Below are 22,809 nucleotides of genomic sequence, written 5' to 3'. Positions count from 1 at the left end.
ATAGAGGAAACCACCTGAGTTTTCTCACAGTGGATAATGCAGAACTTTCCATGAGTCAGCTTCTGGAGAAGACCAGCAGTGCCCACTCTTCTTAGGTAAGCGTGCTGAGTTTTTCGGAGAGCCTCTAGCTCTGAGCGCTGGGGTGGGATAGGATCACAATCACAGGTCTCCTTCCCAACCGAGACTTAACTTCAGTTCCTCCGTGTTCTCCTTTCCCTGTTTGTAATTTCCCATGTCTCATAACAATTTAACAGTATGTTACTACCATCCATTACATCCTGCCTTATTCTCCTTTAGATGAAAGAGACCTTTCTGATTTCTGGAATTCCTCAGTCCCTATGAGTGAATTTGAGAGAGAATGCCAATGGGATTAGCACATTGCCATTGCTGAATGGTCTCCTGTGGCTATATAAACATCAAGGTGACACATTTCCAAAGCAGAAGACATGACTGCTGTGGTATCATCATTTCAATAATATTTCTTAATGCCTGAATATCAGTGTAGATGTGATATTTTACATGGTGGAGGATGAATATAGATCCGTATATAGTCACCAAAAAGAGTAGATTTTACTGCTTCTACTTAATTTTTGCTGAGTTTTGGTCTACTTGCTGAAGAAAATGTATTGCATTGGCTTGACATGGAATGGATTTATCCATGAAAATGGAAATGTTCTGAGGTTTATTTAAGCTGACCACTTATTGGCAAACATATTCAAGTGACAGCTCTGTTAAGAGACTAAATCAATTTCTGAAATGAATCACCTGAAAAAGCTGCAACAGAACAGACTCCAGGAAACCTGGGATCCTTCAGCCTGAGGAGGTTTTCTAGGAGGTCATCTCCTGCACCAGCTTCTTCCATTAGTGCAACTTCCATCTCTGTGAACAGAAATAGACTGAGGCTTAGATGCCTTTGGTATGTTGCTGGGTAAAAGCTTGGTAAGATGACACTTTATTTTAACTTTGAGGTTTGCAAACAAATGATGAGACCAAGTTAGTCAGATGACTGTGGTAATCCCACTGTAGGCTCATTGTAACCTCACCTAATGCAAGTGAGAAATAGATAAATATGAAGGCTGCACAGAAAGTGGTTTGGGTTATTCTTTCTGCCACAAAATTACTGATAATGGCTGCTCTGTAGAAGCCATAGTGCAGGTAGCAGTAATGATGTGCTTTATTACCAGTGTCCCGATCCCTGCTTCAAATGGAACAAGGACCTGTATTTCCTCAACTGTTTATTCATTTATCTTCAGGTAGGGAAAGAATTCAGTCAGTACATCTTTAGTCAGACTTGTTCCCTCCCTAACACCCTTTATTATGTGAGTTTTGCTTCTCTGCAGCAACCTTTAATCAGTGAGACAACAGACTTGCTGTGTGTCTGCAAGTCAGAGCCCAGAGCTCAGCTACTGAAACCTGGGAAGTCAGTCTCAAGTTGAGCCCACTTAACAGGCAAAGAGAGACACGTCCCTCTCCTGCGTTTTGAAACAGCCCCTCCTAACAGAGCAAAAATGCTTCTGAAAAAATACTTTGCAAAACTGAATCTGGCACTTTGTGAATATTAGGACAGAAAGAGAAGGAGGCATTATCCAACTGTTGTCTGTCTAGAGAACAGCCCTGAGTTGCATTCCTCAAAGAAGACCACTTTTTGGCACAGGGTATGGTCTGTGTCTGGATAATTCATGAGTAACAAGGGGTAGAAAAGAAAGTTGTGATGGAAGCAGGGAAGAGCTGCCCATAGTAGGAGTTAGTCAATATGTGGAGAATGACTCTGTGAATCATGAATACTGTGCGTGAGTTGGATATACTAAGTGGATATGTTGTTAGTGTAAGCTGAAGTGCTTTTTCTCCCTTGAGGGCTGTTAGCAGCTCTCTAAAAGCAAAGAGGAGAGCAGCTAGTAAAGTTGGTGCTTCAGAATTGCAGGGGAAGTGCTTTCATCCATGGATCAATCTTTTGTCAGCCCTAACGCATCGGCTGATGGCTTTAGTGTATCTCCACTGTCACAAAAAGGTGCTTCTTGGAAAACGAAGCCCTGAGGCTCAATAACATGTCACCTGTCCCATCGCTCTAGCCTTACTCTACAAGTGGGGAAAAGGACCACTCTGCCAGGCTCAGCAACATTTAGATTGCAGGCTTGCCTCTCTTGGGAATATTGTCTGGTTGTTTGTGTGGAAATACGGGCTTTTATTTCTGTAAATACTTGCCTAGGTACAAAAGCTGATGGCAAGACCCCTGAGCCCAGCAGCAGGATACCAATGGTAGAAGTACACACGTGCTTTCTTTTCTCCACTGTCTTACCTTTTATTTTTCCCCTTCTTTCTTTCTACCCTCACTTTCCCATATGTTTCTCCCTCATCTACCCACTTTTTCTCCCTTTGTTTCTCTTTTCTTTTTAAAGAACAGGAGTTATGGAGCCCTTTTCTAGGGGTCCACACATGGCTCACAGCACCAGTGCTGAACGGGCACCAGCCTTATAACAGCTGCAGCTTTGGCCAACAGCAAAGTCCACCAGTTTTAATACCAGGTAGGATAAAGTGATCCATCACCTGAGTCACCTGATATGCTCAAGGTTTTGTCACCACTGATTGCAGCCATCTAGTTTTATATGTACTGTGAGTGAGACCTAAATACATAGCAGAAAACTGTAGGGAAGATTCAGTGTTATTGCCATAGTTTATTTCCAGTTAATTGACATGAGGTCTCTGTCATCGATATTCTGAATTAAAAGCAGGCCTAAGACAAAGACAGCCCTGCTCAGGGTTGTTGAGGTTCAAACTTCATTAAGAAAGGATTTTATTTCTGTGTTTCACTTGATTTGCACTGACTGTCTTCTCAATGGCCAGTGTTTCACCTCTGAGGTCCTTTTAGATAACTTGGGCAGCTTTGAAATAAGTCAATGTATCGTGTGAGCAAATTATGTCAAAGAAGAGACAGAGCTAAGGTCTGTGAGCTACTCTCCTTCCTTGCAGCTGCCAGGCTCAGGCTTGGGCCCTCACTCTGTCTCCTGGCCACTGATGAACATTGTATTTTGGGCAATACCCATCACAAGTGAGAAGCTGTTGGGAAAGCTGATCCCCACTTCCCAGGCTGTCTTTGCAGATTCTCCAGATCTCTCTGGTTACAGTGAACTGGGAAGCAGCCTGATATACTGATATCGTTCTGTGATCGTGCTGCCCTTGCATCTTTCATTTTTATCCCTAATGATGATTGTATCTCCTTGTAGCATATAAATCCCTTTGTCATCTCAATGTTTATACCGTGCAGACATGTTCATCTTCATGAACTTCTTAGTATTACCACATTTTGTTGGTGGAGGTGGCTGATTATAATGGTGTTCCTGAAATGATCTTTGTGGCCATGACAGCACATTTCCAAGGTCACCTATTTCATTTCCTTTTCAGTCCATGTGTCTTTGTGTGAAACAAAGGATCATCTCTCAATGCAGAATGTGCATAAGCAGGAGGAGAGAGAGGCAGACGTTTGGACTCTAGCACTGTTGAGTTTGTCTGTGTTCATTCACATATCATTTTTCCAACTTTAGACATAATAAAAAAAAAAAGATCTAAAATCCTACAGTGGAATTTTCCATGGCTTTGTTCCATGGAAGCCTTTGAAACCTCAGACCATGGCAGTAGCTGACTTTAACAGCAACAGCTGTGTAGGTAGGAGCACTCTAGCATCCAGTCTGGCCTTCTGCTTATCACATACCACTGGGTTGCCGTCTGACATCCAGGGAGCCCTGTAGCTTCAGTTAGAATAAGGAGCTGAAATTGTCAGGAGATTAAACTTACTGACAAAGCTCTGGAAAATATGAGGTGCAATTAATGAGTATCTTTTGTAATGGCGTAGACTGGAATTAGGTGAGGTAGCAGACAATAGGGCAGGCAGAATCCCATTCTATCCACACACTTGGCACTGATTTTTGTCTTCTCTCTCTGCACAGAATATAGGAGCAAGGTGTTGTGTCACCCTGCAGTATCTGCTGGCACACTGGTGACAAAATGCTGAGAACACATGGTAACTTCACAGCTGTTTCTAGCATGTGCTGTCATCCATTCCTTTTTATGCAATATGGAGATTCCTTCTGAAAGGAAGACTAAAATATACACCACACGCTGTAATAATGTCTTTAAAAAGAAGCTCTGCTTTTATTCCATGGTAAAGCATAGTGACGAAAACAAGAAACTGGTGAGGTTCGTAAGGGTAAATTTAATTGTTTATTACCCCAGAAGCCAGTGTATTTGTTTAAGATGCTGGATTGGATATAGAAGTTTCCTTCTGCCTAGGAGAGTCTGGGCATAATGTTCCCTGATTTCAGGAGCTGTTCTTTTACTTTGCCACCAACAGTTCCTGTGTGCTTCTTTGTACTGTCCATTTCTGGTCAGAAAACATTAGCATGATGCTCCCTTCTGCTCTCTCCTCCCCTATCATCTGTTCATTATCTTTTGTTTCCATTTTTTACCTTTCCTTTTCATCTTTCACTTCGCTAACTCTACACGTCCAACTGGTCTGGTTTTTCTTTCTGTTTGTCATTGTGTATCGTGTGTTGCTGTCCCAGGTTACCCAACTGAAGGTGGGCAACGATGCATTGATAAAAAGGCTTCCAGGAAAGAAGATGCAGCTGTAAGGATCTATCAGTAAGTAGTTTTTAACTACAGGTTCCAGTTCTATCAAAGATCTGGGCTTCTTCAGTGAAAACCACCCACCCTTTTACTTTCCTGGCAGCAGTTTCATCAGTGGTGGCAGGAACACTGTTAGAGACAGGAGATGCAGGCAGTGTTTTAAGACCACTCTTGATAAGAAGTCTGGAAGGCAGATAAAGATCGTGATGAAAATGACTCCAGCAGCAGCTCCCTGTAGAAGCTTAAACTTGTAACCACAGTATTGAGGGGGGTGGCAAAACCAGCAGGGCCATGATCGATAATTATTTAATCTGTGCTCAAGAGGAAGGCTTGCTTTTAAATATGACTTCCTTTCCTCCTGCACACTGACCAGCACTCCTAGAAGAACTTTAATATTTCTATGGAATTTACATGATGTTGTTTGTATCTACATTTGATGGGCAGGCATAGATTGGCTTGTGAATTGCCAGTCGTTGAAAGAAAGTTTTTCCATCACAAAAGCAAAGTCTGATTTTAAGAATGGAACCTGTTATGTGTGCATTAGTGACTGCCAAGCTAGAGGGGAAAATAATGATGTGTCGTTTATTCCTCACTAGATTTAATCCAGGATTTTCAATGTAATGCAGTTCTTAGATACCCTCATTGTCCTAACTCTGTGTGGAACATGTCTGCATAATGTTGTGTAGCTCAAAGCCATGGGTCGTTCCTCGGTCTCCCAAGGAATTGCAAACAATGTATTTGAATCATTCAAGTACCTGATGTTTTTAACAACTTAAAAGCATTTGTCTGCTATAGGAAGGCTCATTTTTAATTTTTTTTTTAAACACATCTATCCAAAATGATGCTAGGCTTTTATATTCACAGCAGGGAGCACTGTGAGGTTTAAATATCCCTTTAATCACTAAGGATGTAATAAAAACAAGAAGAGTTCTTTGAGCTGCAGAGTGTTACCCAGGGAAAAATCTACTCTGGAGCTTACAAATGTGAGTTGAAGAGACAAACTGGGCAATAAAATCCACAACTACGGACCAAACCGGCTCGAAGTTGGTCTGTAGCTGCCCATCAGGAGCTGAGACTCAGAGGGGAAAAAGGCCATTCAGCACCTCTAGAGCCATAAGAGCCAGGTCATAAACATTTCACAATTTGCTGGGTAGGGGGAGGGAGCTGTGGGTCTGTGATCCTGCCTGAAGTTTGTGCCCTGGCCCATGGATGTAGCAAAGAATGAGTATGAGGAATTAGTGAACATAAGAATGGAAGAAAAATCTAGTCAAATAGAGATTGCAGCAAAGCAGTGAAGCGTGAGCTGCACTCAGTCATGTACATTAACATGTGTTTATGTCTCACTGCAGGCTTGAGGGACCCCTGAAATCTGGCAGGTGCTGTTTGACTGTTACTGGTGATGCTGAAGGATTATTACTTGATTACTGTCACTGTGGACACCAGTGTTACTTTGCTATCAAGTGATGAACAAGTTGGATGAGAAAAAGTACAGCTTGGATTCTCTCTAAGGACTTTCTACTTAAATGCCTAGATATTTCCAGCTCTTCATTACTGGCTTCAGTCTCTCCTACAGATTATATATGTCCCATCATAATACTCTATTATAGTCACCTTTCAAAAAACTGCCTTGTAGGATGTACTCTACAGGTTGGTTAGGCATCCTATGGGTTCAGCTCCTTTCTTCCTGTAAGATGTAGGCAGAGAATAGTACATAACTGTGGCTATATAACTTTTTATAGTTCATTTCTAAAGAAATGATAAAAATATGAAACAAATGCTTATTGCATTTTACCTTAATAAAGTGAAACACAATTTGTTGTGAAATGCTTTTAATCAAAATCTGCTACGTAGGTTTTAATAGTTCTGCTCTCTCATGCTTCCTGGTAATGTTCATTATCTTTCTCAACATTCTTTAGGGTCACTGATGCTGCAGGAGCTGAGCTGTGCTCCGCTCTGCAGAGCTCACAACAGTCTCACTTTGAAGACGGTCCCTTTGATAGGGAGTTATACTGTTTATTGACTTCATGTTTTGATTAGAACCTTCTGTGATAAACAGTATATGATAACTTTCTTAGGAAACCGATGGAACAAATCTGCATTGGCAAAACTAAGCAGCTTGCAAAGCATTAATTGAGTTTGGCTTTTTAACTGTTAATATATTGACTCTATCAATGCTTGCACACCAATAGAAAGAATCCTTTGCAGAACCCAAAGTAGTATTAGTGTATCTGCAGTTTCAGAAATCCGAAAGTCTGGCTTTGGCCTGCTGCTTTTCCTGTAGAAGCAGAGCAGGAGCAGAGCCTTCCCCGGGGCAGGAGGGGACCCGCAGCACTGGCAGCGTTGCGCTGGGTGGCCCTTTGCTGCCCCTGAGCTGCGAGTCCTTACAGAATGCACCTTTTGTGGATTTGAGTGGGACAGAGTGCTGAGCTGTGTCTGGGAAGCACAATGGGCTGACAGGAAAGCGGTGCACCTAACATCAGGAGTCTGCGAAAACTTGAAAGAGCTCCAGACAGAAATAGTTTGCATTTGACTCTGGACTGCAGCCTTTGAGGCCAAACACAGCCTTCAGTGTTAAGTGGCTGTTAAGCATTTCCCTTCTTGTCTCAATGCTAACTAACTGCTGGGTGCATATTCCAGGACGGCTGGGGAGGGCGGATGTGATAAAGGGGGAGACAGAGGAGCATCTTTTTAGTTCAGGAGCCACAGCTTTGTGGCCAGATACCTCAATCCACAAACCTGCCCTAGAGGAAAAGCCTGTGTTAAACATCTAATGCACTACTTTTCATTTGCATGGGCCACTTTCACATGTTCCCTTCCAAAATTGATCCCCATCCCTGCTCCAGGGGCATGGACAAGCAGCCCACCCCGCAGCACGCTGTGTGCAGAAGCCCAGTTGTGAGTTCACATTGAGCTGCTACCAACAGGCCCTCTACAACCAAGTTGTTTTTTTTAACCAAATGTGATTTTGCTTTCTGAGAGCACAGGGAAGATTTGGGGGTAATACAGTGTGGGGCTCAGCGTGGGGCTTTTGGCCTTTCAAAGGTCAGCCTGCTGTGGGGCCCCTTGCCACGGTCCTGGGGTAGGAATGGCTGAACACAAATGCAGTGTGACACACCTGAAGACACCAGGCAACTTTGACCAGGAAAAAGTCATTGGAACCATCTGCCACCGTGAGAAGACACTGTACTGTGGAAGCTGGAGTTGGTCACTAACCAGGACAGGCAGTTGCACATTCTGAGGCTTGCATAGCCCAGGAGCAATACTTCCATCAGGTTTTTTCCTCTGAAGAACGCTGTGTTTCCCCAGAGCCCTCCCTGAGCATAGCCAGACCATTTGGTTTGTTCAGGTTAAACCTGTATTTAAGGGACAGATTGGCAGGCTCTAAAGCCAACTGGAGAGGTTGAGGCTGCTTCATGTTTTCTAAGTATGAAAATAGGTAGCTATTTATTTGATTCTGAGTCCTGTTAGTGACACGCTTTTTACATTTTCGGTATTGATCCTCTGTAGATGGCAGCGTCCATCATATAGAGTTTCTGATGCTCTTTGGCCTACGTACACCAGGTGGGAGTCTGCTGAGTTGCATTTAAATGGCAGTAAAGCTGTCCTCATGCTTCTGAGGGATGCATTTCTTAAATGTAGTTAGCACTTCCCTGTATTACTTCCCTTTATTACTTTTTCTAGTATGTATAAAGGCAGACAACACTGCTTCACTTAGAACCATGGAATATCCCAAGCTCGAAGAGGCCTATAAGGATCATTGAATTCAGCTCACTGCCTGACAGTAACTTTTACACCTTGTGCTTGATCTTGTTCTTAGGGCAAAGTGGTGTCCTAGAAATTCTGCCTGGATGGAGGTGGTGCAGCCACTTGCACTCAGATCCTGATAACCAAAGTCTCCTGCCAGCTGACACACATTATCTGTTCTTCTGTGGCTGGAGAGCCCTCATCACAAGCCAGAGATGGCAAAGTGATCACCCCAGCTCAAGGGCTTGCAGTTCAGAAGGGAGAAATGAGAGGAGTGCTAAGGGTTAAAGCTTCACATGCAGGAGAACTGCCAGAGAACATTTGCCTTACTACAAAACACAGAAGGGAATGTTAATTTCTAATTACCTCCTCAAAGAGATGCAAAGCAAAAGCTCTTGGCTTCTGCTTTTGTCATCACTCATCCCTTCCCTCCACGCTTCCCTAGCTCATCCTCTTCAGCATAGCAGGAGAACCTACTGTTAGAGCTAGGCAAAGCAGGATTTTTACCTGCTGCTGGTAATGAGCTTTGAGCAGAGCAGTGTACATCACTGACTTACACATTGCATGCCCACATGTCCATTCTCTCTCCCTTCCCTTTCCTCCCTCAGTCCTCCAGTTTGCCAGTGAATTGTTAGACACTGTTCACCTCTGATTTCTCAGCAAACAGCCCAAGGCATTCGATGGACAGACAGACAACAGGATAATGTGCTAAATTCCCCTTTGGCTAGTAATGAATTTCATGGAGATTACTCCTGTTAGCCATACTTCCCAGGAATAATGACAAATTCACTTTTTTTTTTCACTTTTAAAGCCTCTCCAGTGCAACTAGCCTGGCTGGGAGATAGCTAGTTCTTAACTAGTCATGGGTAATTAATGGCTCCACCTTCCCCATCAATCAGCTGGGAAAAGCCAAAAGGATTTGAGTGCTTGTGGCAAATGTGCGTTCTCCAGGCAAGTTGATAGGCAGTGTGCAAATGAAGTGGCAGCAGGAGACCATCTGATGCCTTTTCATGGAAGAAACAGTAAGTCATGATACATCCCACGCTCCTGTCAGGTGAAGTCTGAAATCCCCAGTGCTGCTGCTGCTGCTGTGCAGTTTCTGCTTGTGTGGGATGTAGATCCATCTCACTAGTATCTTGAATCTGACCCAATTTTTGTTCCATTTTCCCTTTTCAGATTCTGATTACAGTCATTGTTTCTGCTTTCTGCAGTTAAAATACTAGCGTTGCAAAAGCAGGACATGGGAAGCAGATTGGATGCTGGCTTCCCTTCTGTAGCAGAGCAGAAAAGCATTTTGGCATCCTGTTCCATTTGTGTCTGGTAGTGACTGTGCAAGCACAAGCAGAGGAGATTTGACCTTAATAGCGTTCACAGTTGATCTTTTTCTTTCCTATTTGTCTTTGACACACGTAATAACCTTCAGTTGAGCTATGAGTTATGACAGCCTCCTCCTCAGTGGTACTGAGACCCTGGGTTTGGATTTAGCTGAAGAAGAGCCTGTGGTCTTCTGTGTTGCACAGTGCTATAGATGGGAGGTCAGGAAAGCCTTTGGAGGATGTCCCACAAAGTTGCTGGGGGCCAATGAACCATCTCCCGCTACGAAACACTCCTCAGGACTTACCAAAATCTCCAACCCCGTTCTTGTAAATGTACTTCTTGCCACAATAAACAGTGACCTTTCTTGTACTCCCTGCACAGTACTGAGGTGCCTGAAATTCAGAGTACTGATGAAAGAGACCCGTAATGAAAATCCTCTGAGTAAACTCCTTTGTCCTCATTGCATGTCATTACATTCCCTGCTCTGAAAGGCACTACGTGCAGAACTGAGGGATGTTTCTAGGAACTGACTGTAAAATTCAGAATTCTTTGCATGTCAAACTAAAAATCAGATGTCCCAATAATGTCACTGACTGAATAAAAAGTGTTTATTTTATTGGGAGCAAAACTAGAGCATGAATCAGCTGCAGCCTTACAGTGATGCTTTTTGAGATAATGCAAAGAACTCGTAAATCTGTTGTGCAGGATCCAGCTCTGGCTCATTGAAACTGCTTTTGACCTCCTCTTTTTGAACTCTATATTTGACCTATGAATGTTAGTATAGCTGTCTGTATACGTGAATGCGTGGAACTCGCTCCTCACCAGGTGTAGTGGCTGGTTTGTGACCTGAAGCATGAGGCTTGATTGCTGCCTCTTAGCACTTGTAAGCACTTGTAAGTACAAAAGCTAATGGTCACACTTGCAGAATAAACTAATTAAGGGAAAACACCGCAGTCCTTCGGTTTGTGCACAGCCTTTCATTCAGTAAGAGCAGGCCTAAATAAAACCAGTGCCTGACCCACACCTCAGATTTTTAGGTCACTTGCACCAGTCCTGGAAGGTGCCAGCTGAAGGAGGTTGGTGCCAGTAAAACGGTGTGCTAGCAGGACTGCAGTTAAAGCCACGCAGCTTTCATTGGTGAGGCTCTGCTGAAAAGATATCTCATGTAGAGCAGCCTCAGTTGTGAGCTTGAGGACATCTGATGCAGCAGTGAGAGGAGAGTCATGCCAGTGAAAAATGGTAAAATAGGAAAACTAACTGTAGGTGGAGGCTGTGGATGGGGAGATGGACAGGTAGGTAGCCTTACCCAGTGCATTTCTGATAGTGGAGAAGGCATCTTTTGGTGAATGCATACTCTGTTTGTTGCAGGATCTCTGTTTTGAGATGGTCTCAGACCTCCAGATTCCCACAAACTATTAATCGCTCAGGAAGGAAAGAAACAGCTTCCTGAGTCCAACACCTTTCCTGATGTCAAGTGATTCTGTGCTCTGGAGATGAGAATGGTCCCAAATCCTTGGAGTAGCCAGATAGAATTCTTTCCTTGCAGGTTAAGGGGTTTTTATGTATTTATTTATTTGTAGGTAAGTCTTTCCGTAGTGATTTTGGTCTATTTGTTTAGAAGTGTGTTAGCAGTAAATCAAGGTGCATTTCCCCTGTAGGGTTTCCTGTATGTCAAAGCCATGTTAATTTTCTTTGATTTTCTTCCCTTAGCCCCAGCCATTGCTGCAGATCCTTCCTCTCTTTGTCCCTTTGGACATCAAAGGATTGCAAGGGGACAGCCCTGGAGAGAGGCTCCTCCCTGCTCATTAGCCTCCATAAAACAGGAACTCACCTTGGCTAGCTGTGCTTGGAGTCCCATCCGCATCTCAGTCACTCTTGACACTGGATCTCAGATGGAAGAGCTTTTACTTGCCTCAGGACATCAGACCTGCTTTTGAACTGGACTATTTTGGCTCCTTTGTTGAGAACTCTGGTGGCTCTCTTGGCTGTGTGAATACCTAGACTCCACATTACATGGAAAAATGCAAGTTTTACCAGGTAGGTGTGGGACTCCCTCCTATTCTACGTGCAGAAAGGTCTGAGGATTATGCCAAAAATGTACAATAATTTTAGAAAAAGAGGAAGTGCTCCTAGGGGTACCAGCATTTGTAATTGTCTGACTAGAGATAATCATTATTATTATTGTTATTGGAGTTTTGAGCGTTCTCTGTGAGCTTTGGAAGATGTTTTGCAAGGGTAGTAGATGTCTGCTCACAGCTGTGCCCAAAACTCCCTTGTCTGTATCACCTTGTACGGTGTAATCCTTCCCTGAAGGATAGAGGTATTGTTTGCATATTGTGTGTGAAGTAGCGTAAGTTCCTTTGGATTGAAGGCCACAGAAGGTTTGGAAATTGCTAAGAACAGTTCAGATGCAAACTCTGTTTTGTCTGCCCCTGTCTTTTTTCTGCCCTGTGGAAGTGGAAACCCCAAGGAGACATAGGCTACAATTTCAACCATCTTTTTATGCTCAAGCACGGTAATTTTTTGTTTCCAGAAGGTATTATTTATGTTCTTCTTCGTCAGCCCTTCTCATAACATACTATTAACCTCTTCTCCATGGGACATGATCAGACTGGGCACGATGACAGATATGCTTTGGGAAACTGAGGACCAGACCAGAGGTACTGCATTTGTCAGTATAGCTGAAACCCAGGTTTAGTCCTGTGTTTTCCAATGCATTGCGAGGAAGAGACTGCTTGTGTTGTTGAGCTGTGCAGTTCACCTACACTGAGGTGGATGGATATTCTCAGCTTCTTTTCTCTGCTGCTGCTGTAGTGTTTTTTCATTGGCAAAATACACGTACAGTGACTCAGACAACTCCCACCTTCGCCATGGTTTTGGTTTATCAAGCCTTCCGTAGGGTACTGATCCGTACTGCTGCACTGAGAGAATTTTGACTTAAAAAGCAAAAGTGCATTACCTCATTGTGTTTCAGAAGTTACCTCATGTTCTTACGGACTCTTTCTCGGTGTGGGACCTTGCACAGCAGAGAAAGGACTGCATGTGTTTGAGAGGTGAAGCCATCCTGCTAAGTAGAAACAGTGCCTTGTTAGAGCCAGAAACCTTTGTGTTCTGGGAAACAAGGTGTCCTCCAGAGCGTGGAGTGTTTCTGGCATTTATGTCAGAGAACCTGGGTCTCTTTGGCTGTTGGCAAGATTAATCTATCAAATAGCTTTATATATATTTGTGCCTTCCTTCCCGGAGGATTCTAGGTAGCTGTTCACATCAGGCTTCCTCGCTGAGACAAAATCAGCATCTTACTCTCATTTCCCTTTCTCTTTCCATCTCCAAAATAGGAAAAAGGTGTGTGCAGCCTATTCTAGACATAAACCAAAGCACAAACTGTTCTTATTTGTAACAGGACTTCAAAGTCCAGTATGGAATTGAGTGAAGATCTCTTAATTTTGAGTGCTGGCCTTTATCGTAGCAGCTGTCTTCCCTTGCAACCTCAGGAAGTGTATGCTTTAAAATGTGCTACATGCGGTGCTACCATGAGAACAGTAATAGCAATGGTTGGTTTTAAAGTGACTTAAAACTAAAAGTCTTGGAAAATTGTTTGAAGTTCTTTCAAACCATCCTTAAAATAAAAACTAAACTATGTAGAAGAGGAAACATCAGAAGCAGGGACTTCAGGAACACAGTTCAGTGCTTGGACACGGCGCTGCAAACCTCTTTGTGCCGTAGTTCAGCGTCTCTGTGGGGAGATGTGAGCACGGGGCTGTGGTTGTTGAAGGGGCACCAGCTGGGAGTGAATCTGAAGTGCCTTGCAAGGCAGCGCTGGGCTCTGCCAGGCAAAGACTCCCATCGAAGCTGATTGACATGACTTTGGTGGCAGCTGTGTGCCTCTATTAGCAAGCCCATACCTTTGTATGCAAACTGTTAATATCCTGTTTCTCAGCCTCAGACAGAGCACACAAAACCTGCGACGAGAAGGATTTTAACAACATTTTAAAGCCTTTGCTGCAGTGTTGATTGTGTGCCTGGCTCTTTGTCCTCATCACTCATACAGGTCCGTTGCGTCGGACTCATTTTGGTGAAACCAGATTATAACATCTGTCTTTGATTTTTAGTTCAGTATAGAACTCCTTTTGCTTTAATTCCTTTTGATTTCTTTGGAAGTCTCTGAGTGAGGACCCCTGAGATCTGCCGTGTTGCAGTCTCATTTAATGGCGTAGGAATTTGCTTACAAAAATGTTAATTGTAAAATTCATTTGGGGGAAGGAGTGAGCATCTGTCGAGCTAATCAAAATCTGTTTGCATGTATTTGTGACTGGATGGCTCCTGTGGGAAATCAGCCCGATTTTATTGTAACTCCTTTTGATACATGTGCTGCGCTGGGCTGCCCAATGCATCGTCTCGTGGCACTTTCATGTCTTTGCAAGAGGATATGAGGGAAGCTTTAGTAAGAAGATGTTAACAGGCTAATCTTAGCGAGCAGACTAGGTGTCACTTCTTAGCCAGTTCATTAATGTCGGATCAAAGCAGAAAAAAGGGTAAAGGGTATTTTTTTTAATGCCTGAAGGCTTTTACAGATTGACGGAATTATGTTTAAATGCTTCTTAATTCCTGATGTAGTAGGCTCCCATCAGGTTGCTTTTGTGGACCTATGTCACTTTCAGGAAGAAGCTGTTTTCTCTGGAAGGAGTTGTCTTCTTTCTGTGACTGTTTTCATACAGATATTACCCAGGGGAAAAAAAAAATAAATAAAAACAGATAAAATGCCATATTTCTGATGTGCTCTGAATAAAATTCAGTCCAAGCTAGATGTGGGGAAGTTTCTGTTTTTAACAAATAGCCAAGTGTGGCTGATAGTGCATTGCCAGGAAAGCTGACAGCTGTGTGCTGCTGAAGAGAGCAGCTTCCACCGCCCTCATGCACGTCTCGGTGATCTCCATCTCCAGGTCTGCTTCAGGCTGTTGTTTTCTTTTTTTCCTTTTGAATATTCAGCTCTGTTTCCTGCCTTTCTTGTCTCCTCTTACATGTCAGCCTGCTGTCCGGCCCTTCGTAGTCCTCTGCAGTGATTTTTCACCTCTGCTGCCAACCAACTATCTCTTGTTTTCTCCCCTTGCCCACTGCTACACGTAAAATATTTCCAATCCTTTCAGCTTTCGTGGTACTCTTTTGGTGAAGTGTTTTGTGTAGCCCTGATCATACCAGAACAGGAGTGTAAGCAGATTGTGGCCATCTACCTGTCTGACTTGTAGGATGAGGGAACCAGGCTGGGTTTTACAACACACAAATCTTTACAAAAGAACCTTACAGTGAAAGCCAAACTTGTTGAATAAGCCTTTATGTCTTCTGAGCTTTCTAAGTAAGAAAAAGAGCCTTGGAAGGAAAAGTAATGGATTTTCCTTGAGAGAATTATTGTGGCACAGGTTCTTGGCAGCACTTGGGACCTTTCTGGGTGAGCTCCCACCATTCACCTACCTGAGCTATACCAGTGCTGTGCGCTGCAGTGATTTGGGGCTGAGAATTCCTGGGGCCAGGCAGGAGCATATGGCCAGAGCCTGTTGTCACAGCAGCATGTGGAATTTGGTAGCTTTGGGTATTGGAACTGGGAAGGCCGACTCGGGTACTGCTTCCCAGAGCCCTGTCTGAGCAGGAGCAGCTGTTCCATGCTGGTGCCCTCCTGCCCATCTGAAGTTCCTGTTTTCTCTCTCCCTGGTAGACATTAAAGCGCCATGTGATGCACTTGCTTCCCCCAGCCTGGAGCCCTACCCACAGAGCTCCATCACAGTCACCCTGGAGGACATGGGTCTCTGGATGAAGTTTCATCAGATAGGAACAGAGATGATCATCACCAAATCTGGCAGGTGAGGGGAGAGGACAGCTGCCCGCACCGCACCTTTCCAATCTGTCTGCAAAACTGTGAGCATTCTTGGTTAGCATGGTGACACTCAAACTTGTAGTCAGTTGTGCACATCTCCCTCCCTCTAGCACAAGAGTTGTGCTTTCAGGCTGCCCTAGAGATCCAAACTGCAAAGTGCAAAAGGTCACCGTGGGGCTGATGTGTTGAGAAAACTCCTCTGCTCTTATCTCAGTACTTAACACTGATGTTCTTCCTGTTGCTGTGAGGTTGCTCTGGGAAGTGCCCTGGGCTTCCTTTGCCTCGGTCACAGGCAGCAGCATAGGAGCAGTCAATGCCTAGTGTTGATTCTGCATTTGCAGATGAAAACATGGCACATAATGATCAGCAGGCTGCTCTGAGACTGAGTCATTTTGTGGAGCTTGCGGTGAAAGAATATGAAATAGTAATGTATTATGTCAGAGCTGCTGGGAGCTAAAGTAATCCCTTTGGTAGGGAGGGGGGTGTCGAGGCTTTTTTGCAGAGTAAGAAGATGAAAGTGGTGGTAGGGAGTGCTGGAATGGAAAGGAAGATGTGCTCCCAGGTGAGCACAGCCCATGCTAGAAAATGCTTTAATCTATGCTCCAGGTCTGTGGTAGCTGCATGGAGCTGGCAGCTGCATACGAATTCCACATATTTCCTTTAAGTTTTCCACTGCTGTATTTCAGGAATCGGAGGCACAAAAGCAAAAACAATATCAGGCCATTAGAGACTGCTGCCATGTTTGTGCCTATTCCACCTAAACCCGTAGGATTAGATAATCAGTTCATCAGTGAGAGGGTAAAACCATTTGGTAGCTGGCCTGTTCAGATACCACTACCAGAACTCAGAGCAGCAGTGAGTAAACACGACCTGCTGCTTCAGGAGGTCATGAAACAGCATTTGCTACGTACAGAAATTCTTACACTCATTTCTCCTTCAGACGAATGTTTCCACAATGCAAAATCAAAGTTTCTGGCTTAATCCCATATGCCAAGTACCTCATGCTGGTGGATTTTGTGCCTGTGGACAACTTCAGGTACAAGGTAAGCGCTTTAGATGATCGACGTTATGCTTTAATTCCTTTTTTTTTTTTTTGAAGCAGATTAATCTTTATGCTTCACTGGCCAGGATGATAAATAAATAGTCTTTGGACAAAGTTCAGAATTAATTGGTGGATTTTATGCCTCTCTGGAGCTATTTGTCACTTTTGCTTGGGGAAAAGCTGGAAAGGTAACTGATCTCCATTGTAACTAGTACGGTTTTGGTCACGATTAATGTCAGACTTCTCTGATGGCCACTGGGAGAGGGGGAGAAAAAATGAGGCTCAAACTTGTAGCTGTTTTGGTAACACGATCATGGCTCACAAGAGATAATCTGCTGCTCGTCGGGACTGCGTGCCTCACAGGAACCCTCCACAGACAGGGAAGCAGAGTTGCTCAGGCTCTTTAAAAAAGTCATTTTTTTTAGCTCTAGATTTCCATCTTTCTCTTCACAGTGGAATAAAGATCAGTGGGAAGTTGCTGGAAAAGCAGAGCCCCAGCTCCCTTGTCGCACCTACGTCCACCCAGACTCCCCAGCTCCTGGCAGCCACTGGATGAAGGAGCCTGTTTCTTTCCAAAAGCTGAAGCTCACCAACAACACTCTGGATCAACATGGGCATGTAGGTTGTTGGTGGCCTTTGGGCCAGGCTTTCTTGGAATTTGTTACTGATAGATGTAAAGGGAAATAAGTGAAAAGTGTGAAACATTAGATCATGTGGAAATCAAAAGTTATCCAAGTGCCCTCTCTTTCTTCCTCAGTCCAACCCTCTTACCTGCCTGCTAGGGAAGGTGCTAGCCTGTGCTGTCCATATAAATGGCATGGTGGAGGCACCAATCTCAGGCAGGCATCCCTGGTTTGAAAGGGAAGTCCTGTGGGCCTCCACAGAAATCTTTGCTCAGCGTGTTAGCAGCAGTTGCACATGGAAACCTTTGCCTTTGTCTCTGTGCCAGATCATCCTCCACTCCATGCACCGTTACAAGCCTCGCTTCCACATTGTGCAGGCAGATGACCTCTTCAGTGTTCGCTGGAGCATCTTCCAAGTCTTCAGCTTCCCTGAGACTGTCTTCACTTCTGTTACTGCCTACCAGAACGAGCAGGTACAGTGTGTGAGTCCAAAGCATTGCTAAATGCTTTGCTCCTACAAATCTTAAGTGCAGTGTCAGTGACTATCAGAACCCCAAATGTAGTAAAAAGTGCAGATAAAAGTCCAGATATTAGGTATTGACCTTTTGACCTCTGATCACTTGAATCCCACCCCAAATCCCACTGATCGTGGGAAAGTCACTTCTCTCTGTAACTCACTTCCTAATTCATAGAAAGAACTGCTGGGAGAGCTCACATACTGTGCCAAGGGCATCCCCCAGCCCCTGAAAAAGCTGTTGTGATAAACCATGCTGTGAAGATCTTGAAATAATAAATAACACAACCAGTACTGAATCCTGCTCCTTTACTTTAAGATCACAAAGCTGAAGATTGACAACAATCCGTTTGCTAAAGGTTTCCGGGAGCATGGGAAGAACACTCGAAGGTAAACTGTTTTTTTCATCTCAATTTATGTATAACATGAGTTTATCTGAATTCTGTCCAAGTCCACTGAGCAAAATAGAGCAGCTAGCTCTGCAGAGCATTTTGCTTTGCACATTGCATTTATTTGTGTCTGGGAATGATGCTGCTATGCAGGAGACATGGGGAATGGGAGGGAATAGAGAATTTCCTACAGAAATATGTGAGATGTGACAGATTTGAGGCCTGCATGCCCCTGCAATTTGGGTCTAGGCTGCAATCTGACACGTTAATAGCAGTGATAAAGAGAGTCTACAGTAGATCCTTCTGTCCCTCTGAGATTGTCCCTCTTGATTCTGACATTTGAAACCTCTCACATCTCCTTTCCTCTTGCATGGAAAAGTGTCTCTACCAAAAGGAAATTTTGTCTGTGAGGTGGAGGTTGGATGCCAAAACCAGTGAGGTGATCTGTCTGCTCTGAGGGCAGCCAGTGATTAAGGCTTAAATGAATAACCCTAAAGGCAAGCTGTAAACTGGTAACAGAGAGGGGGAAAACTATTTATTCCCAACCAGAAAATGGTATGAAAATAGCTGAGAGTTCTGTGTTATTTATGTCTGAAAATAAAATCTTATTTTCTAATGAAAAAAGGCAAAAGTGGCTCTTTTTGAAAATGTCAGGGATACCCTTTCTCCTCCTCATAACAGGACTGTTACTGACTAAGCTTTGTGTTATTGTCCATTTAGGAAAAGTACCCACTGTATGTATGCCTGTGTGTACAGAATGTGCATCCAGCTTTGCAGTACACAAACTCTGTGCTGAAAGCTCCAGTACTGAGGTTTCCATGCTATTTTGAACTTCTGTACAAGCAAGAATCAGGCAGCAAACACCACCTAACCTGCAGTATCCTGCAGGGTGAGGGCTCTCCTGGAAGCACGGCTGACATGCTGCTCTCCTGGCAGTGCTGGATAACTCTGTAATTTGACTCTGGCACACATTCCCTGTGGACCTGTCATGTTGCTTTGCAGGGAGGTGTAACATGCAGAACTTCAGAGCAGTTCATCCCACCTTTTGTTTTCCCAGGCCTTTGTCCTGCATCCTTTGCATGCTTATCTAGGTAGAAAGCTAGCTTAGTAAGCTAACCCACCCCTGTGCACTGTTACTTTCCCAGGGAAGGACGAGCCAAATCCCAGAAGCCAAGTCCAACCAAGGGCCAGAAGAGAAAGCTGCCTGAGGAGAAGGTGTCCAGTGCTGAGGAACCTGGTAATTTTAACAAGAACAAACTCAGAGTTGGTCACAAACAGTGCCTGGACCACAGGAGGAAAAAGAGGCAGTGATGTATCTCTGCTGTGCATCCCCTCTGGGGAGAATGGTCTGTGCAGCCCTAAAGGCTGCAGCATACGGTTTTGCAAAGCTGGGAAGTGGTGCTAACTCTCTAATTCAGGGGGGGGTATCTTTCTTTTAGCCAACAAATGATGACTGGCAATCCTTTATGAGGCCTTTCCCTCTCTTAATTTCTGCCTGGAAACCCCACGTGTGCATTCACTTTGTCTGTCTCAGGATTAAGTCTCTGTGTGTGGTCCACAGGACCCTGCTCACATCTCTTGTTGTTAGTGACTACTCCCCAGCTCTCCATACACCAGCCTCCAGCCTTGCTTTGTGACTGCGTGTGGTTGAGGGCTGTGCTTTCATAATGTTTTCTCCTAAACACTGATACCATCTTGCAGTGTCATCCGTGGCTTTCTTCTGCACATCTGCCTTGGTTCTGGACTGTGCAGTTGTGCAGCAGGGCTGTGATGCAGATAGGGGAACTGATACCATCTAAAAATAATCTTTACTCTTTCTGTTAGGTTATTTTTAAGCTTGGTCATTCCTTGCTAGGGTGAGGGGAGGGGGCAGAACTGAAAGCCACAGTGTAAGGGCAGAAAAAAAACAGCAAAGGGCTTGTCCTTTAAGGTAGTGTGTCTGCAGAAGAGGTAATGGTGTTTCCTTCCCCAGTCCTGCAGTTAATTTGGCTGCTAATAGACTGTTGTGAACTCCAGCCCTCTATTCCCCATTCTCACTTTTTTCTGTTCTTTCTTTCCCTACTGTGAGTCAGATTTTGAGAAAGATGAGAGTGTGGATGTGAAGGAAGAGAGTAACCCCATCGTGGTCAGCAGTGGATACCCCTTCTGGATCTCAGAGCATAACAGCAGCCATGCCTTTCCTGCAGCATCGCCGGTGCCGGCAGAACAGAGGGAGGGTCCAGCCAGAGAGCAGCAAGTGCCTACACCATCCTACCAGGCATACCGGTGAGTCCTGTCTCCTGGTGCTCATGTCACAAAGCCACCCTTTAATTGATGGGATTCCTCCTCTTCTATGGTGTATTTCCTAAGAAAAACAGCCAGTGTGAGTGAGAAGGTTGTCTTTCTGTTGATGCCATACTTGGGTGATGGGTGCTAGATCAGCATGGAGATGTCTCTGCAACAAAGCTTTGCTGTTTTACTTCTAACCCACTGCTTCTGAGCATCTTCATGTCTTAGTAGTGCTCTTTCTTTCCCTGTCCTGAAATGCTTTCCTATCCAACCCTGTGTAGCACAGAACTTAGCTGTCCTTTGGAGGAAGTGTGTTGGAGGAGTGGAGGACTCCAGTGGTTGTTCCTTCCTCCCTGCGTTGTAGTGAGTGGGCTTACCTTCTTTTGGCACTTAATTTCTCTGCATGAATGACAGCAGGAGTTGGACTAAAATTCGTGTTAGTAGTAAGACAAAGCTGTAGGTAAGGCTGTAGCTGCACAGGAGAATTAATGTGCTATAAACCAACATGTGAAGGTGGAGAACCCTTCTGAATATGCAAAGTGTGTAATTCCATTGGAGTACAGGATGGCTCACCTGGCTTTCGTGCAAGCATCTGCACATGATAAATGAGTGTGAAATAGCTGACACATTGTCAATTCCCACCCCAGGCCACTTCTTCTGGGTGCAGGAACACACAGGGAACACAAGCCCATACAAAGCCAGGTTGTCCATGTAGGGTGTGCTTGTTTTGAATGGAAAGTGTATGTTTGAAATGGCAGAGGAGGATGGCAAGCTCTTAGCATGCCTCCCCCGGGGATCTGTGTGTTTTCAGTGGTTTTCTGCTGCGGTGGGTTTGACTCGCTGCTCTCTCTGCCCTTGGGGAACAGGTTCCACGAAGCTGGGGACAGCCAGCAGCTCCCCACCCGCGACGTCACTGCCTTGAACGACTTCCGGGCGAGGTGTCACCCTTTGGATCTCGCCACAGTGCCCGAGCACGACTCCAAACAGCTCCCAGAGGGCTTCACCAACCTGCCTCCGCTGCCCCCGCCTCTGCCCCCTCCCCAGGACTACACTGGAGTGGTGAACATGGCACTGGACTCCGTGGGGAAACCTGGAGCTCGAGCGCCCGTGTACAGTCCTTACAGCACCGAGCAAGGCCTTGGGCAGTGGGTGGTGCCACCCCACAGCCAGTACAGGGCAGTGAGCTACTCAGCCTTCTCCACAGATTACAACACACAAGGGGCCTCGGGACATGCCCACGGGACCATGGCAGAGTGGAGCCAGTACCCACTGTTCCCTTATGCCTGCTGGTGAGCAGGGAGGAGCCTTCCTAATGAAGAGACTGAAAGTAAATTGTAAATGAGAACTGATTTGTTCTGGGGTGTTAGCCTTGAACCCTTGTCTGTAGTAGGCAAAGAGGCATTGCTGCAGATGGTGGCACGGGACACCTTCACTTCCTTGTCTCCTTGCACAACAACCCTCACAGTATTTCACAAGCAGCAGCTACACTGCTAGCAGTCCCAGCTGTGTCAGGGCACGTCTGGCCTCAGTCTGTGTGTTCTGCAGTGTTTTTTCTCCAGCAGAAATAGGAAACTTCAGGAACTGTGAGAGCAGTGGGGAAAGAGCTGCCGACCTCTGTCCCAGCACGTGCTCACATTTGGCAGTTTACAAAATCTTTTCTTCCCAGGACATGTGTGCAAGGAGATAGAGGCTGAGGAGTTGCAGTAAGCTGGGCCAAGAAGCTGTAGAGGATTTTTGCAAGGATGAGCAAAAAAAGCAATTCCAGTGACCCCTTGAGCAGTTTCATTGCTTAGTATAGTCAAACTAAAGTCTTGCCTTCTTTTCCAGGAGCATATGACAGTAAAACTCGCAGCGGTGCATGCGGCTGTGGATCACCCAGGCAGGGAACAGCTTGTCTTCTGCACAGGAACCAGCAGCAAGGCTCTGTGTTGTCTGTGTCCCTCATGCCCACCCCTATCCCGTGTCCCCTAGACGCGAGGTTAGTGAAACACTTTTCTTTCTGCTGGTGGTGGAGGGAGGTTGTTCACAGACGTTGGGGCTGCTCCAGGGGTCTCCAAAGGCCTGTGCTTGCCAGGAATAGCAGTGCTGGCTTTCACACTCCAGCCTCTTTCTTTTGAAGGAAATCTTTCACTGTGAACTTCTTCTTCCACCCCCAGCCACCCGCAGAGAATATAATTTATAGCTATTGTTGCTGTGAGAAAGCTTTGCCTACAGATGCTTCTGGTCTGGTGTTGTTCATCAGCCATGTACTTTAAAATGATGAACACTGCAGGCACTGAGCTGCGTGCTGCACTGCTCCCTGACGCAGTGCTCGGTGCCTCCTGGCTGGTCAGTGCCATCTTCTTTTGGGCTCAGGGATGTGCTTCAATGTCCCTGCCCTTGCCAGAGCAGTTTCACCTTTATTACTGCTGTGGTCCCCTCTCGTG

At 45.0% G+C, this 22,809-nt stretch overlaps 1 protein-coding gene across 1 annotated transcript; it reads left to right on the top strand.

Annotated features, from left to right (window-relative positions):
* The first annotated feature begins 11,441 nt into the window (after positions 1 to 11,441).
* Positions 11,442 to 22,573, top strand: LOC136050047 (T-box-containing protein TBX6L). Its single transcript, XM_065738664.1, has 9 exons — positions 11,442 to 11,718; positions 15,389 to 15,533; positions 16,488 to 16,590; positions 17,043 to 17,207; positions 17,539 to 17,685; positions 18,046 to 18,116; positions 19,261 to 19,352; positions 20,188 to 20,380; positions 21,250 to 22,573. The coding sequence occupies exons 1-9, from the start codon at positions 11,703 to 11,705 to the stop codon at positions 21,674 to 21,676; spliced, it is 1,359 nt and encodes a 452-aa protein (XP_065594736.1). The 5' UTR covers positions 11,442 to 11,702; the 3' UTR covers positions 21,677 to 22,573.
* The last annotated feature ends 236 nt before the right edge of the window (positions 22,574 to 22,809 follow it).

The sequence above is a fragment of the Cyrtonyx montezumae genome, unplaced genomic scaffold (genome assembly GCF_038088225.1).
Source record: "Cyrtonyx montezumae isolate F1298 unplaced genomic scaffold, pur_monq_1.0 scaffold_23, whole genome shotgun sequence".
Taxonomy (NCBI): Eukaryota; Metazoa; Chordata; class Aves; order Galliformes; family Odontophoridae; genus Cyrtonyx; species Cyrtonyx montezumae.
This window is presented reverse-complemented; position numbering and strand designations above follow the sequence as displayed.